This window comes from Pipistrellus kuhlii, unplaced genomic scaffold (assembly GCF_014108245.1).
Source record: "Pipistrellus kuhlii isolate mPipKuh1 unplaced genomic scaffold, mPipKuh1.p scaffold_m20_p_48, whole genome shotgun sequence".
Classification (NCBI taxonomy): domain Eukaryota; kingdom Metazoa; phylum Chordata; class Mammalia; order Chiroptera; family Vespertilionidae; genus Pipistrellus; species Pipistrellus kuhlii.
Window position 1 is genome coordinate 2,268,344 of NW_023425549.1, and position 17,357 is coordinate 2,285,700.

At 50.4% G+C, this 17,357-nt stretch overlaps 1 protein-coding gene across 6 annotated transcripts in view; it reads right to left on the minus strand.

Annotated features, from left to right (window-relative positions):
- The window catches only part of LOC118704856 (katanin interacting protein), a 187,453-nt gene that overhangs the window by 120,276 nt on the left and 49,820 nt on the right, over positions 1-17,357 (minus strand). For 4 of the 6 annotated variants that reach the window (XM_045572527.1, XM_045572525.1, XM_045572526.1 and 1 more), the window contains one exon: positions 3,077-3,153. The exons of 1 other annotated variant lie outside the window; for it this stretch is intronic. In XM_045572527.1, the coding sequence (XP_045428483.1) occupies positions 3,077-3,138 (62 nt within the window). In that variant the 5' untranslated portion in view covers positions 3,139-3,153. Of the gene's footprint in view, positions 1-3,076; positions 3,154-17,357 lie in introns of those variants that run through there. One more of the 6 variants, XM_045572529.1, reaches the window with a different exon arrangement.

The window sequence follows — 17,357 nt, forward strand, 5'->3', positions numbered from 1 at the left end:
ACAGTGTAAAGCTCAGAGGCTGGTTTCCTACCAAATTCTTAACTTCGTAATGAGCTTAGAGCACCTGGCTACCCTGGCAGGTTTCTCTCCTCTTGGTTATTTACGACAATGTCAAACAAAACATGATTAAAAACAACAGAAAAGCCCACTGCATGGGAGAACATATTTGCCAGTGTTTTCTCCGATAAGGGCATAATCTCCAATATCTACAGGGAACTCATACAACTTAACAAAAGGAAGATAAACAACCAATCAAAAAATGGGCAAAGGACCTAAATAGATACTTTTCAAAAGAAGACAGAAGGAAAAACAAGAGGCACATGAAAACATGCTCAAAGTCACTAATCATCCAAGAGATGCAAATCAAAACGACAATGCGGTACCATCTCACACCCGTCAGAATGACTATCATCAACAAATCAACAAACGACAAAAGCTGGCGAGGATGCCGAGAAAAAGGAACCTTCATGCACTGCTGGTGGGAATGCAGACTGGTGCAGCCACTGTGGAGAACAGTATAGAGTTTCCTCAAAAAACTAAAAATTCTCATTTGACCCAGTGATCCCACTTCTAGGAATATATCCCAAGAGACTAGAAACACTAATTAGAAAGGAGATATGCACCCCTATGTTCATAGCAGCACAATTTACAATAGCTAAGATTTGGAAACAGCCTAAGTGCCCATCAGCAGATGAGTGGATTAAAAAACTGTACGTTTACACAATAAAATACTATGCTGTAGTAAAAAAAGGAATTCTTACCATTTGCAACAGCATGGATGGACCTGGAGAGCATTATGCTAAGTGAAATAAGTCAGGCAGAGAAAGATAAATATCACATCTCACTCATTTATGGAATATAATGAACAACATAAACTGATGAACAAAAATAGATCCAGAGACAGAGAAGCATCGATCAAACCATTAAACCTCAGAGGGAAGGTAAGGGAGGGGAGGGGTAAGGGGGAGAGATCAACCAAAGGACTTGTATGCATGCATATAAGCCTAACCAATGGACACAGACAACAAGGGGGTGAGGGCATGAGGGGAGGGATAGGGAGAAAATGGGAGAATAAGGACACATATGTAACACCATAATCAATAAAGAAATTTAAAAAAATAAAATGTATTAAAAAAAAAGAAAAGAAAAGAATGTACAGCCCAGCTGCACCACTTCCTGGTGGTATGACCTCGGGCTAATTGCACACTGCTCTGGTCTCCACTTCCTTGTCTGTAAAATGGGTGCAACAACTGTATCTGCCTCATCAGGTGGGTAGTGTGCAGACAAAATGATGACGATGGGGGCGAGGCATCTGGCACACACTGGCCTCCAGAAAAGGTGCTGTGCTGTTAAAGCAACACTGTTGACAGCTCAGGTGCATTACCCTTTTTTCTTTTTAGATATTTCTTTTTAGTTCTGCCTTCTAATTTCCTGTCATCAAGCCAGCTCCCTCTTGGTGACAACACAGCTCCCAAATTTTATAGCAGCTCTGTTTTAATATTTTTTAATTGCCTTTGTGCTGCAACCTGGTCACTGGATATCCTCCTACACTCGTATATCAGCTGGTACCTCTCTGAGCATATACTTATTGATCCCCGATTAACAAGAAGCGGTTTGCTCATATGACACTCTCCTCCCTTAGAAGTCACATGTATTTAATTAAACGATCACCCAGGTGTCAGGGGCACCACGCAGCCTGCCAGAAACTGAGAGAAAACCACCTGCTCCATGGCATTCATGAAGATGGAAAACCCACACAAGGCTCCTAGCTGGAGGTCCCCTGAGGGGAGATGGGGGACCGAGCACGGAGCAGCTGGGCAGAGGACAGTGCCTTCCAGCAGGAGGCATTTCTGGCTGTTCCCACAGTTTTCTATTCAGCGGTTCTCCACTGGAGGAGGTAGGGCCTCATAAGGAGCACCTGGATAGGTGGGCGGTGCTGTTGTCATAGATACAGGGGTCTTAGTGGAATTTAGTAAAGGGGCCAGTGGGCAGGAACACTACACTCCTACAATACATGGGATCTCTTTCACATGGAAACCTGCCCCATGAGACATGCCACCAGGGCCCCTGGTGACAAGAACCAGGAGTCCGGCAGTCAGAGAGGGGCTGAATCCACGTTAAGGATGACAAGCCCTACACAGCTGGCCTGCAAGACCAAGCTTATTCCCATAACACAAAGGCCCAGATTAGCCCGCAGGCCTGCCCCTCCTGCAGGTCTGTTTTGGGGGCCTGCACCACTCTCCCATTTGTTCTGCACTTTCACTTGAACCCATTACTAACATTTAAAACGCAGGAGGCTTCACAACACAAGTGCAGATTTCCCGCTTCTCGGGCAACCGTGGGGCCATGACCCTGCCCCATGTTCCCAAACAACTGGCCTGAGCTGAGCACTCCCCCATGGAGCGGGCTTCGCTCACTGCCTGGCCCCTGCTAGCATCTGAGTTTGCAAACCCAGCCTCCTGCAAGGTCCCAGGCCTGAATCAGACCACGGTGAACTGAAAGTGAACTTCCAGAGGCGGCACACTGTCACAGCACTGAGGACGCGGTGCCTCTTTTCAACCAGACTCACTGCTTTGACCGCAGTCACCAAACACTGCGCCCACCTACTGCCGGCTTTTTCAAGAACCAGTGCTCCAGAGCCCAAATGCATACAGACTTAACGTTAAGTGGCATGGGGACCAGCTTCAAACACAAGTGCAAAATGACTCCACCTTTACATAACGAGGCATGATTACAGGCTCAGATTTCCCAGCCCAGCACAGCCTGAAAGACCGCAGCCTGGGCTCTTGCGGTGACTAATGCACAGGCCCTGCCAAATCCTAGCTTTTCAGTACAAGCCCACCTTCTCCCAGAGCAGAAACAGGGAGGCAGGAGGCGGCACTCACACACCGAACTGTTTGCCACAGCTCAATCAGAAGAGCAATGAAGTCGGTGAATGGCAGAAAACACTCCGAGCCCCTGAGGGGGGTGACTGCATCCCATTCGGGTGAACCAGCACCTGCGTGCTGCTGATAAATCTAAACAGGGTTCTGATTTGGCTAATATTAAGGGCTGCCGGCGAGCGGCTTTGTCTTACCGGTTCCTCTGCTGAAGCAATATTAAATACTCATCATGTTTCTCATCAAAGTCTGTCACCATGTCCTTAGTGTAACCCTGAAATGAAGAAACAGAGCAGTGTGATATGGGAAAGCAGGGAAGTATTCAAGGAGGCCCGGCCAAGTGCACGCACACAGGAGGTAGAGAGGCAGAGGGTGACCTTGACGCAGGCGTGGCCCCCCAGGCGCGTCACTCTGGAGCTGCAGAGCCCCAGAGACTGTCCCATATCCACTGGGCTGTGAACACACACAACTAATGATCTACCAAAAGGAGAAGCCGATTCCCCAGCGCCACCGCTCATTCCTCCCAAGCCCTACAAAATCAAGGGCGTGGACAAGATTTGAGCTTCACTCTTTTCTCCCACACGTTAACTGTTCTCAAAGTTATTACCAGATGCAATCCAAATCAGCTGATTAAGAGGGGATCTCATTTTTCTCTTGCCACCACAAGAGAAATGCATGCAACAACTCAGTTATTACAAATACTTATGACCCAGAGTGATGGTCCCTTAAGAGCAGACATTTGGGGATTTGTACCTGTCCTTCTGACAACAGAGCTCTGGATTCCCCTTGGGGAACCATTCAGCCCCTTCTCTCAGTCCACTGGCTGCCTTGGATGGCCTTGAAAGTTCTTTTGTTCTCCTCTAGGATCACATGACCTTGGCCTTGGCCTTGCCAGTCAACATAGTGCTTCCTTAGACCAATGATTCACTGGTCTAAGGTTGAGACATGACCAAGCTGGGCTTTGCTGACACTCGTAGGGAAAAGCTCCTCTCTTCCCTCTGCAGTGGTAAGCTGATGCGATGCAGGTCTGAATTGCCTGAGAATGAAGTCAATAAGGACAGCAGATCTGAGAGATGGAGATTCCTAGTGACATCATTTGAGCCCCTAGGTCCACCCATGCCTGAAGAATTTAGTTATTGCTTTGCAAGTTTCAGCTGAGTTTCTGCCATTTGCAGCCCAAAGAATTATGTCAAAAATCATAATCTGACCATAAAACTTTATAGGTATAATTAATGATACTACACGTTTAAAGTGACATATGAATATACTAGTAAAACTCTCATTATAATCCTATGTAATAAAAGCCTAATATGCAAATTGTCCCCTGGGGCGGTTGTTCGACCAGGAGTTTGACCGCTTGATATATGTGCTGACCACCAGGGGGTGGCACAGAACAGGGTGAGCATCAGCAAAGACGTGGTGCTGGCATCAGGCAGCAATGGAGGTGCTGCCAGCACCAATGGGCCCCTACGAGAGCGTGACGGTGGCGGGATGGTGGAGCAGGCGAGTGGGCAGGGGCAGGCCAAGGCAGGTACGAATCCCCAGGCTGAGATGAGGATCTGGGGGTAGGTGGCAGCTACCAACTTCCCACAGCGCCTGGGTGGGGGGCTGTGACCTCTTGACAGCTACCTGGGGGTGGGGTGAGGGACAGAGGTGTGCTAAGAGTGAGAGGAGTCTGCAGAGCTCACTCACTCCCCTCGCCACCCTCCCCTGGCCTGCCAGGGCTCACACCAAGGAAGCCCTGCATCCACACAGCCTCTTCTGGGTGGACAATGAGAGGGCGTGGCGTGGCGAGGGGGCGGGGCGAGAGGGCGGGGCGGGGTGAGGGGGCGGGGCGAGGGGGCTGGGCGGGGCGAGAGGGCAGGGCGGGGCAGGTCCAGCTTCCCGTAACTGGACCCTAGGCCTAACCCAACCAATCAGGTCAGCCAAGGTAGGGGCACCACCCTCCCTATAAACCCATTGATATGTTAAGTTCTTCCTCTTTCTCACCATGCCCTCGTTGGTGTAAGTGGCACTGAGCTTGGACTAGTCCGAAATAAATATAGGCTTTCTGCAATTGCATCGGATTCGGCTCCCTGGTAGTCTTTGGGGTTTATGACACTTGGGCATAACACCACAGGGCCTGGTTGGGCTCCCTGTGGTTTGCACAGGAGCCGGTCTGCAAGGCCGACAGGGAGCGAGCGTGCTGCCCACCGGCTTCTGTGCAGCACTGCTGGGCAGCCCAGAGGCCCACACTGCACCTTGGCCTGCTGCAACTGGGTGCACTCACTGCATCGCCATGTGTAGACTCGGGTGCCCTGACTCAGGCGGAGGGTTTCCATGGGGGCCAGGGGCCCAGGTGATGCCCAAGGCCCAGAGGTCAGCTGGGACCTGCCTTTCCACACCAGACGTTCATGCTTCTATCACTGGCCAAGCCTAGGGACTGAACACGTGCATGAATTTTGTGTATCAGGCCTCTAGTTTGATATACAGTGGTGCCTCGCATAAAGAACGCCTCGCACAGCGAACGCTGCACACAACGAACTTCACAGCAACAGGACAATGCTCAAAGGGAAGCGTCATCTGATAACGAGGAGCAACAATCAACCAATCCCAACTGCTGACATCAAGAACATCCTGGTCAAATGGAAAGCAGTTCAGGAGTTTACCAATGCCCACTATCCGGATTTAGCTGAAGCAAACAGGATCAACGATCTTTACTCCGATACTCTTGTCCGTTATTTCCAGCAGATGTTGGAGAAAAGAGAAAAACAAACGACTTTGGACAGGTTTTTCATGAAACCATCGGCCAAAAAGCAGAAAATGGATGAAGATGTACAAGATTCGGTAGACTCTACTTAGTCTGTCTTAAAATTAAAAAAATGTGTGTGTTTTTTTTTTTTTTAAATTATGTTTTTAGATGTATCTAAATAAAAATAATAACAAAAAATTTATCTTTTTTTATGTCATCTTAGCACATTTTATGCTACAGAACGAATTATTTTTTTTAACATGTATTGTTATGGGAAAACGCGTTTCACATAACGAACTTTTCGCATAACAAACTTGCTCCTGGAACGAATTAAGTTCGTTGTGTGAGGCACCACTGTATATATATTCCTCTAGATGTTTTTCTTTGTTTAATATATATATACACACACAAACACACATGATTTTAAACAAAAATAGGATCATGCCATAAACAATTCTTTGCAATTGTCTGTGTAACTTTTTGTTAAGGAATATATTAAAGAGATAATATCAACTTGGTTCTAGTCACAAATTATAGGGATTAAGTTTTAAATGGCAAGTAAGACATCTGTAATAAAAATTCAATTGTGTGAAAATCCAAATGATTAACATGGAAAGAAAAAGAAAAAATCTCCGTTGTCCTCTTCTTAAATTGTCAAAATGTGATTTTAACCCATTATTCTACCAGAACCCTACCCCAGGATGACCGAAACCTCCTTAACCAAATGTAACAGCTCTTCCTTCCTCACCCCACTCAGCCGCCCCGGGCCCGGGGAACCGCTGACCACGCCTGGCAGCTCTCCTCTAGCTTCTGCAGCTCCAAATGCGCCTCCTTCCCCCAGCCCTCTGCCTGGGCCTCTCTGGCTGCCCTTCCTCCTTTGGCCTGAGATGTGGATGGTCACTGTCCATCTCACCTTTCTGGGCCTCTTTCTCTGTCTTTAATTCTCTTTCTGATCCTAAAGAAATGGGCTGTGGAACCCATAGAGTCCAAGGCTGAGGCTTAACGGAACTGGGTGCGGGAGGGGCCCAGTTCCTTCCAGAATAACAACCTGTGTGAGGGGACAGTTTATGCAGCATTTCCATATACATGGCTCTCCTTTGATCTTCACAGCAGCCCTTGAAGTAGTTACTATTACCCCACTTAAGATACAAGGAAACCCCTTCCAGCCATCTTCCAGGAACTGGGATCCTCCTCTAAGGCAATTTACATAACCATTTTGAAATATTTAAATGACCGCTGATATATTACAGTATGGAATGAAACAGTCTATGACATTTTTAGATGAAATATGAGACTTCAAAGAAATCTCAGCTTGTGGTGGGCTGCCCTGGGCCTTCATCGCGTACCTGCAGAAGGAGGATGTCATCAGAGACTTGAAGAGCACAGGCATAAATCCAGCCAAACCTTTTACCAGCCTGCGCCTCTCAAATGCTAATGTGCGCACCAATCACCTGGGGATGGTGCTGAAATTGAGGGGGGGGGGGGTGCTTTTGTAACAAGCTCCCAGGCAATTCCTGTGGGCCACACTTTGAGTAGCAAGGCCCTAGATTAGTCCTTTTTTTTTTTTTTTAAATATATATTTTATTGATTTTGTACAGAGAGGAAGGGAGGGAGATACAGAGTTAGAAACATCGATGAGAGAGAGTCATCGATCAGCTGCCTCTTGCACACCCGCTACTGGGGATATGCCCGCAACCAAGGTACATGCCCTTGACTGGAATCGAACCCGGGACCCTTCAGTCCCCAAGCCGACGCTCTATCCATTGAGCCAAACCGGTCCCGGCAGATTAGTCCTTCTTATTCCTTGCTATTTACAATACACTCACCTCTAATAGGAAGTCTTTGGACTTGAGCTGGGAAGAGCTATCAGCTTTGGGGTCCAGCCTGGCTCCAAGCTGCAGCAGTGCCATTAGTTTCCTCATCGGTGCCACGGAGGTAATGGCAGTACCTGTCTGGATGGGTTTCCTTCCCCTCTAGGGCGAATGCAGACCGCACGCAGTCACAGTGGACAGGACTAACTTAGCACAGTACCCGGCACCTACAGAGCTCTCAGTGAACATTAGTTACATTCACATTTACAGAGCCCATTACTTAAAAAGCACTACCCCGGCCCCTCCTTACCCTCACCCATGCTCAGTTCTTCCCTAATGCCTTAATCATTCTATTCCTTTTTCCAGAAGTCCACTCCAACCCCCTCCAGTCGCCACCCAAAGCCTCTTCAAGGCCCAGCTAAGTTCTGGAAGTCTCCTTGAAGCCTTCCCCTGACATTCTCAACTCCCTTCTCTTCAGCTCATTCTGAAACCCTGCAATCCTATATAATAATCCTATGTAATAAAAGCCTCATATGCAAATTATTCCCTTAGGTGGTCTTTCACCAGTTCAACCACTCACTATGATGTGCACTGACCACCAGGGGGCAGCACAGAACATGGCGGGCGTTGATGACGCACCACTGGCAGTAGGCGACAGTGGAGGCGCTGCTGGCCCCAATGGGCCCAGACAACAGTGGAACCACAGCGGGATGGTGGAGCAGATGAGCGGGTGGCACTAGGCCAAGGTGGGGGCCCAATCGCCCCACAGATGGTGACCAGAAGCAGCAGCAGGGGACAGGCCCACTGCCTGGCTCCCAGGTGCTGATGGAGCCGGGCGGGGGGCCCAGCCTGACTGATCACCCACAGGCAGGATGGTGGAGCAGGTAAGGGGGTGGCGCCAGGCCAAGGTGGGGTACCAGGCAGGGCTGCAAGACTAGGGGTGCAAGCTGGGGCTGGAAGGCACGAGCTGGGGCCCAATCTCTGCAGACCACCCCAAAGGACCCCCCGCCCATGCATGAATTCGTGCATTGGGCCTCTAGTTAGTAATAGTTATATACAATGTGGTATTGATACTATTGTAATAATGTGGTTATCAATTCATAACTAGAAAGGAACAAAGGGAAGCTGCAATTTAGACACATGCCCAGTAACTTCTGGGTGATGTGAGAAGGTGCTTGTCTGTCAATCATGCCTGGGAACAGGTCATTGGCTGGAGTAGGCGTGCAAGTGTGACCACTGCAAGCCCAGAAGAGCTGACGTTTAAGTTCCTGAGCAATGGACATTCTCTCTCTTGGTGCTTTTGGTGCACCTAGCCCTCTCACCCTCCTGGCCCTCTTGTTGCAGGGGGCACGCTCCCCGGCATTCGCCCACATGGCGCACAGCCATGTGGACGCCACACAATGGACTAATGGACGTTATCCTGATGCTACATGGGACCCAGCCCACTATGGACCAGAAACTCTGGACACTGGCTTTGCTTCTGGCTTTGCTGAAGCCCCAGCTGCATATTTTCCATGACTGGTTTAAGGGGCATGGGACTTTGGAAACTGAGGGGTATAATTTCACACAAATAAACCTTCCTACCACATTGCATTCTCCCATGTGAATCTTAGAAAATTCTCTTTCTCAAGACATTGCAAGAGCCCAACCCCCAGCTCCCAGCTCCCAGTGGGGACATACCCCACTTCCCACTAGCAACAGAGGAATCCCACCTGTGCAATCCTCCAATAGCAGACTAGTGGATGACTAAGTTGTTATCACTTAACTGTACATATTGCTCACAAATTATCTGGGGATTTGGAGACGTGGGTGTCATCCCTGGTCTCCGCTTCTTACCTTGCCTGAGCCTCCGTTTCCTCCTGTGTGAAAAGAGGGTACTAATAAAGGCAACCACACAGGCGGTCTAAGGGTTAGCCAGGAGCAGAGTGGAAGTAATTTAGGATCCTTGCTTTCTGGTTCTCTCTTATAATCCCAGCGGGATTACAGATCCCTGGAGGATGAAAAGGGGCCACCTGCTAATCCTGACAAGCTAAGGGGAAGCCTGCATGGCAGTCTTACAAACTCAGAGACCTAAAGTAACCACACAGGATGGTCTGAAATGAAAACATTTTAACTAAAAGCAGTTCTTGGTGGGTAGTCATGGTCTAGGGCAGCATTTTCCCCTAACAAAGCCTGCATCTAGGATTATATACTTGATTAGCATGCTTTTGCAATAACAAAATAATTTCCTCCTTCCAGATCCATCAAAACACAACCATGACATCAAGGGGGAGACCTCAAATTCCCCTCTCTGTTACTGTTACCTGTCAATTGTTGACTGTTAACCAGCCTGTACCCACCTATGTAAAAGATCATTTTACTTTTTACCCAATCCCAGAGGTTCCCCCTTGCTTTCTCCCGCCTCCCTAATCTATCACCAATGAATTTCATGTAACTCACTTACACCTCTTTTATTGTAACATATAAGGTAAGGTGCGAAACTGCCATTTTCCGGAGCATTTTCTCAACCCGTTGAGGTTTTGCTTCCCAGCAATTGTCATCAGTTTGGCTCAAATAAACTCATATTCTTAGAGGTTTGGGTGTTTCTCACGTTGACACCCTGGAGGGAAGGACTGTGGGAAAGCGAGGAGGACATGCCTGGGGAGCCAGGTCCTGGCTCACCACACCCAGCTCAGTGATGACCATCCCTGAGGCTGACTCAGCACCAACTGGGCCAACCCTCCCCCCACTCTGTCAGACACCGGACCGCCTCTACAGCAGGCACGCTTCCCTTCACTGAGCTTCAGTTCTCTGGCTACAAAGTGGAGGCATTAACATCCCCACAAAGTTTTGAGAACCTTGTAAAAAGCCAGATTTATCATCACTGTCCTGCAGGAGGCATTTATCAATGCTTACAGGGGCTGTTACATCTGCAATGAGGGCTTAACAAAAGCTCTGACCCAGGTGTGTATTCAGATGCGGACTTGGCAGGAGGCGGTACTCAGCCACCAGACAGGAGCTGTTCTGCTGGGCTCTGGCCCCTTCCTGTCCTGAGAAGTAAGAGAGGCACCCCCTGCTGCTGTGCACCCGTCAAGCAAACACACCCTGGCCAGCGTCCGGAACATTGGGGGGGGGGGGGGGCCTGCTGGGAGCGCTGGAAACCCCCATTCGAGTGACTGTACAGGGGATTTTTCTGAAAGTCCATAAATTTGATCAGATTACCAAAGGCATCTGAGACCAAAAACAGGAGACAAATGATTATAATAAACTGTATAAAACATGATGCCAAAGATCTGAATGAGGGAACTGGGAAAATCCCCTTGAGGGCAGGGCCAGGCCCCCACCCCCCATCCCCATTCCTGGGAGTCATCTTCGAAGCCTGGCTCACTCTCCCACTCCACATTCAATCCATCACCTCCCAGTGAGAATTACCAGATACCCCACATCTGACCACCTCTCACCACCTGCCCCCACCACCCTGGTCAAGGCCCCTCTCCCACCTGCCGCTCCCGCCCTCACCCCTCAGTCTGCTCTCCCTGCTACGGCCAAGATCATGCTCTTCTACCAGGATCCTCGCAGCCACCATGCCCTGCACACTGGGCCTCCACTCACAGCTCCGAGCCACCTCCCACTACCCCACTCCAGCATCCTCAACACCCAGCACTCTCAGCACCCACCTCAGGGCCCTGAGTCACCCATCTGTCTGATTGGAGTGCTCTCCTTCCAGGGAAACAGCCAGATTCCTCATCTCCTTCAAGGCCTGCCTCATCTCACCTTCTCAGGGACGTCCCGAGCGGAGGTGCACACACACACCCTGTCCCAACTCCCACTGGCTTCACCCCTGCTTCCCCTCTTTCATATGCCTTTCGTTACTCGGCTGTCCCCTGCACTAGAATGAAAATCCTGTGAAGGCAGGAACTGTCTTGGTATTTGACCACTTGTATATCCCAAGCCCCTGGGCAGTGGGCACTCACTAAAAACTGATTGAGTGAAATAAATAAATGAGACATTTGAACTGAATTTTAAAGTTGAAATGTTTTCTGGGCAACAAGAAAGGGGACAGGCATTCCAGGCAGAAGGAACAATATGGCAAAGGTTTGTGGGCCTGAAAAATTTGTACCGTTCATGGCCAAGATTGACTAGAGCAGTGGTCAGCAAACTGCGGCTCGCGAGCCACACGCAGCTCTTTGCCCCTTGAATGTGGCTCGTCCACAAAATACCACGTGCGGGCAGGCGCACAAACAGTGCGATTGAAACTTCGTGGCCCATGTGCAGAAGTCGGTTTTCTGCTCTCAAAAGAAATTTCAATCATTGTACTGTTGATATTTGGCTCTGTTGCCTAATGAGTTTGCCGACCACTGGACTAGAATGATGAGTGCCAGGAGGTGCCAGTTAAGCAGGCAAAGGGCCTAAGGAGTTCGCATGTGACGCAGAGGCCAAGCCCTGCTGCCACAATTGTTATTTTTAGCATCTGTATCCATCCCCGTGCGGCCCAGAGATGGGGCGGGATTCTATAAATGGCTGTATCATTCACTCTCCGGGGGAAAAGGAAATGGAATCGGAAAGAAAGAGCAAGAATCAGTTATGTCTAAAGGAGCCTGGCAGAGTCTGTATTTCAGAAATCACGTATTCCTCTGGGGCCAGAACGTCGGAATTCTCCTAAACAGGCTGATTTAGTGAGCGCAGAGCCCGTGCTGCATGAAAAGCAGCTGAGGGCGGCACCGGCTTCCAGGGCTGGCGAATGTCTCGGGGTCAGCCCAGCAGAGAGCAGTGCCTTTAAGTGCTTTAAAAAGGTGCCGGGGTCCCTCCACACCCCCGAGGTGCTCAGCCTCCCCCTCCCGAAGAGTCACATCGTGACCGAGAGACAACTTATGAGCAATAAATGCACGCTCCATTGCCGGGCCCTGCCGCAAGCCACCCTCGCCGCCATTTATTACACTCTCCGTGGGTCTTATTGTGAGTGCCGCAAAAAGGCCGTGTGCCAGGATCGCCGGCTCCCTTGTGGAGGGGAGGAAACTGAAGGTTTGAAAGCTGGAGCAAATTGCACGCCGGCCACCGAGCATCTACGTGGACAGTGGACATCTGTTGTGTTTGTCAGCTCAGCATCTATTCACTTTCTTCTGGTTACGCCACCTCAATTTTCCTTCGGAAACCACCTCCCCTCCACCTTCAATCCCTATAGTGAGGTGGAAGTAATACTGCCTGCACATGACCTAACCCTGGCCAACCCGGGTAGTCTGTCTCCCTGGCCATGTGACAGGATCAGGGCTAGGCATGCGCCCCAAGCCAGGCCAATAGACTCAACGCAGGGGCTGGCTGAATCTGCTGGACAAGTCCCTCATCCTCTTCTCTAGAATACGAGCTGGCATGAGCTGAGAGCTATTAGGAGCCCAGCTACTAGAGCCAAGGCCACCACAAAGGAAGTCATTTTATCAATGGATGAGGCTCACCGTTATGAACATCCTCCTGTGTCCCAGGAAGATATCTGTTCAAGAGTGACACCAACACTGGCAGGGGAACTGAGGACAGAGGGAGACAGACCAGAGAGCCAGCACATCCTCTTAACTACATGTTCAGCTGCCTGAAGCCAGCACTGTCTTGGCCTTTTTGTCATTATTAATCCCCATTTCCACTGATTTTTAGAGAGAGTAGAAGGGATGGGGGGGGGGGGGCCATTGATATGAGAGGGACACATCGATTGGTGCCTTCCACATGTCCCCTGCCAACCTGGGCCGGGAAATAAGCCTACAACCCAGGTTCATGCCCTTGACCAGGAATCGAACCTGAGAACCTTCAGTGCATGGGCTGATGCTCTGAGCCACACTAGCCAGGGCTATCTTGGCCTTTTCAGTCACAAGAGCTAATGCATTCTTTCTTTCTTTCTTTTTTTTTAATCACACCAGTTTGAAGTGTGTGTGCACGTATGTGTGTGCATGTGTGTGTGTGTGTGTGTGTGTTACACCTGAGTGAGTTCTCTGTGGTCCAGTGGTAGAGCTAATACTTAAGACTGTCTGAATCCAAAGCCTGTGCCATGTCAGAGGGCTCAGAGGAGCACTTAGTAGAAAACTAAAATGATACATTAACGAATAAGAGACGATCCGAATGTATCTTACAGTTAAAAAAAACAACTCCTATTCTTCTTCAAACTCTTGCTCAGGGTCTACTCCTCTGTCTTCCCAGAGCTGCTGCTCCCTGTGTCCCAGTGCTGTGTGATAGTTTTTAATGCATAATGAAAGCGGAATGAAAAAGGATCATTCTGAGCTAGCCTTTTACTACTTTCACTGACAAATCAGATACACTCCCATCCCCAAAACAGGGAGGATAAATACTCTGCGGTCACTGTGCCTCCATAGCAAACAGAAGCCCAGCAATCAAGACCTAAAGAACAGCCGATACTGCCCCCTAGAGGTGGAATGAAACAAAACATTGCAGCAGAGATCCCAGCTTCTCCAGCCCAGGGTAGCCGTGGTAACAGTCACATGCCCTGCACACGCCAGACAGAACACCAAGGAAGTTTGGTTTCTTCTCAAATACCTTAGACTCACACTTATTATGCAGACAGGTACCCATACATGCCTGGAGATTTTATACTTAGCGTCAGCGTTTGTAGAAGCTCGATGCAGATCCAGATTCTAGGACTTCCTCCTGGACTCCCCGGCACAGGCTATGCACTAAGAAAATGTTTTTCTCATATAGCTATCTACAATATCATTTTCAATATATATATCTGTCAGAAAATAATTAACATGTCTTTTGATTCTCAGAAAAGATTCCTTGTGCTACATGTATTATAGACTAACTTTTAGGCGGGCAAATATAGATTTTCTCTTTTTAAAATCTTAAATGAGTTTAAGTCAAAAAGAGACTATCTATTGTATTAATGCCATAAATGGAAAATCACGACCACATGCCACAAGCAAAAGGCAGACATAAATTCCAACCCAGCACAATGGCACCTGCTTTCGTGGCAAACTCAGGGCCAGAGCATCACGTACCCGCAGCCCTGCCAGGTGGGCAGCGCTGACTCTTTTGCAAGCACACCCGCCGTGTTCACTCAGTATTCCCAGACACCTACTCGGGAGGACGCAGTGAGCACATCACAGTCTGCTGTCAGGGCCCCACATTCTAGTGAACGAAGACAGGCGATAAAAGAAGTACATTTGTTGTATGTCAGACAGCGCTAAGTGCCACCGAGACAAGAGGGAGTGTGGGAAGGAGGGAGGTCTATTAGCCAGGGGGTCTGAGAAGGCCAGAAAATGACACTGAAGGAAGAGAAGGAAGAGAGCCCGGTGGGCATCTGGCAAAGGTGGCAGGAACGGCAAGTGCAAAGGCCGTGAGGCTGGAGCAGAGAGCGAGGCGGGGAATGGAGGCCATGGGGTGGGACACGAGATGGAGACTCTAAGGAGGCCAGGAAGCCCTTGCAGGGATATGAGGTGACCTGACATCATCTCAGCTGGGTTCTAAGTGAGCCAGGTGGGCTGCGGCTGACCCCATCCTCCCTGAGAGCGGGGGACGGGCCTCAGACCTGCAAGGAACCTGGAAGCACACGTGAAGCCTTAATAGCCTCTCACTCGTAAGGAGAAGGCATGCCGGCTTCCGCACTCCCAGGCTGGCGCTAAACTGATTTAGGGCTGCAGTTACCTGTCAGAGCCTCTCAGTCCCGCGGACCGGCCGCTTGGCCTGATGGGAGGAGAGGCAGCAGAGGTGCATTCACCTCCTCCACCTCTGCCTCCACCCCCTGGACTGCAGTGAACTTTTCCCTCTAAGGACAAGCTGGGCGGCCTGAATGGACGCTCCCTTTCTCCATGGGGCAAGCAGGCCCTTCCTATTTATTCCACAAATATTTCCTGAGCTTCTCCTATGGCTTGGGCAGTGAGCTAAGTAAGGGCCAGACTAAGATGAATGCAACCTGGCTCCACCACGCTCTCTGACCTCATTTACACACACACACACACACACCCAAAGTCCCTGATCCCAGTAGCCCTGCTGGCTGCTTCTCAGAGAAGCCATGCACCTTCCTCCTCGTGCTGTCTCCCCCCTTTGGGCCTCTCCTGACTGCCCCAGGCCTCTGGGCCTCCTCACTCTCTCAAAGTATCTGGTTCTTGGTGGCTCCCCACTGGGATGCCAGACCCATGGAGCAGGGCTGTGCTAACTCCACTGCTGTATCCCTGCCCCCGGCCAGTGCCTGACACACACCAGAGCTTACAAAGTTCTTGTGGAAAGGAACAAACGAGGAGGAGAGGAAAGGAAGGCAGGAAAACAAGATGGCTGTTCTCAAGGAACTTAGTGAGGAGGCCACTGAATGACAATGACCCCGTCGCCACGGGGTAATGCCTGGGCTGGGTGGTGACACAGTGCACAGGTGCCTGCCATCCATTGAAGACTGGTCCCCTCTCACCCCGCCCCTCACTGACGATGTGGTCCTTTCCTCTCTCCCTTCTTTCCCACTTCCCCTCCTTTCCTTCCTACCTCCTTTCGGGCTTACGGAGTGCCTCCTATCAAACAAGTTAACTTAGGGGCAGAGAAGGGAGTGTGCTCGAAGCGAAATGATGCACATGAGAGTGAGCGGAGTAGGAGAGACAAGGGCTGGAGCCAGGGGTAAGGGGAGCATGGGATGATACGGGGCTGGGTCACACCACCAGAGCCACGTGGGCTGCAGCAGGCGCTTTCCCTTAACCCCAGACCCATGGGAAGCCACTGGGGGTAACTGGAGTAAGAGGGTGGACATTGAGTCTGTGTCTGAAAATAGAGTGGAGGGGGCCCAGAGCGGATTCTGGGGAGCAGGTAGGAGGCGGCTGCAGGTGCTCAGACAAGGGGTGCCGGAACCCGGAGGAGGTAGAGAGAAGATTTTTTTTTTTTAAATATATTTTATTGATTTTTCACAGAGAGGAAGGGAGAGAGATAGAGAGCTAGAAACGTCGATGAGAGAGAAACATCGACCAGCTGCCTCTTGCACACCCCCTACTGAGGATGTGCCCGCAACCCAGGTACATGCCCTTGGCTGGAATCGAACCTGGGACCTTTCAGTCCGCAGACCGACGCTCTACCACTAAGCCAAACCGGTTTCGGCGAGAGAAGATATTTTTAAGGTGAAGGCCCAGGACTTGCTAATGGCTGGAAAAAGGAGGCAAGGGAGGGGAGGTATTGGGGATGAACCCAGAATTTCTGGCCTGTGTAACTGGCAGTCGGTGATGGCATTCTCAGAGAGGTGAAGGCTGGGGAGAAGCAGGGCAGAGTCAGTTCGGGACACTTGTGTTGAGACTCGGAGGCACACCCAAGAGGAGCTCAGGGGCTGGCAGTTGGAAGTACAGGTTTGCAGTTCAAGGCTTCATGACACCGGTAAGATGCCTTCTTCCCTGCTTGTCCCCACCCCAGACTGCGTGACGGCCTCCCTCGGCTGTGTCCGGAAGCATCCTCACAGAGTGCTCTCTGGTGGGCACTTATCAAAGCCCCTGGACATAGGCCTAGGCCCGTGTCATGGATCCTGAGCTGGGCCCAGGTCACTCGCACCCCAGCTGCCGGGAGTGGTGGAAGCTGGCAGCTCAAAGCCGAGTCCCTTCCAGAAAGCCTGCTAATGCCTCCTTTCTGAAACTGGTCGATGCCAAGGGTACAAAGACCCAGGCTTCTTGTCTCAGCTGGAAACACCTCTGAAGGCCACTATCCCCAGAGCTCCCTATTGGGATCATCACAGCCTGCATGGAAGTTCAGCTCCTCCCCTGCCCAAGCCTGCTTTCCTCGCCCCCACAGAGGATGGAGGAGTTCTCCCCCATCCACCTCCTGCAAGGCTCCTCCCCCTCCCCAATCTCCTGCCAGGCTGTCTCCAGCCTGGAGCTGGCTTCCTGGGGACTAAGACAGTAGGTCTTTCCCCCTTGACCACAGCTCGTAGGCAGGGCTGAGTCTCAGGACACCAAAGGCCATCGATAAACGTTCTTTGAACTGAATGGGCAATCCTGACTC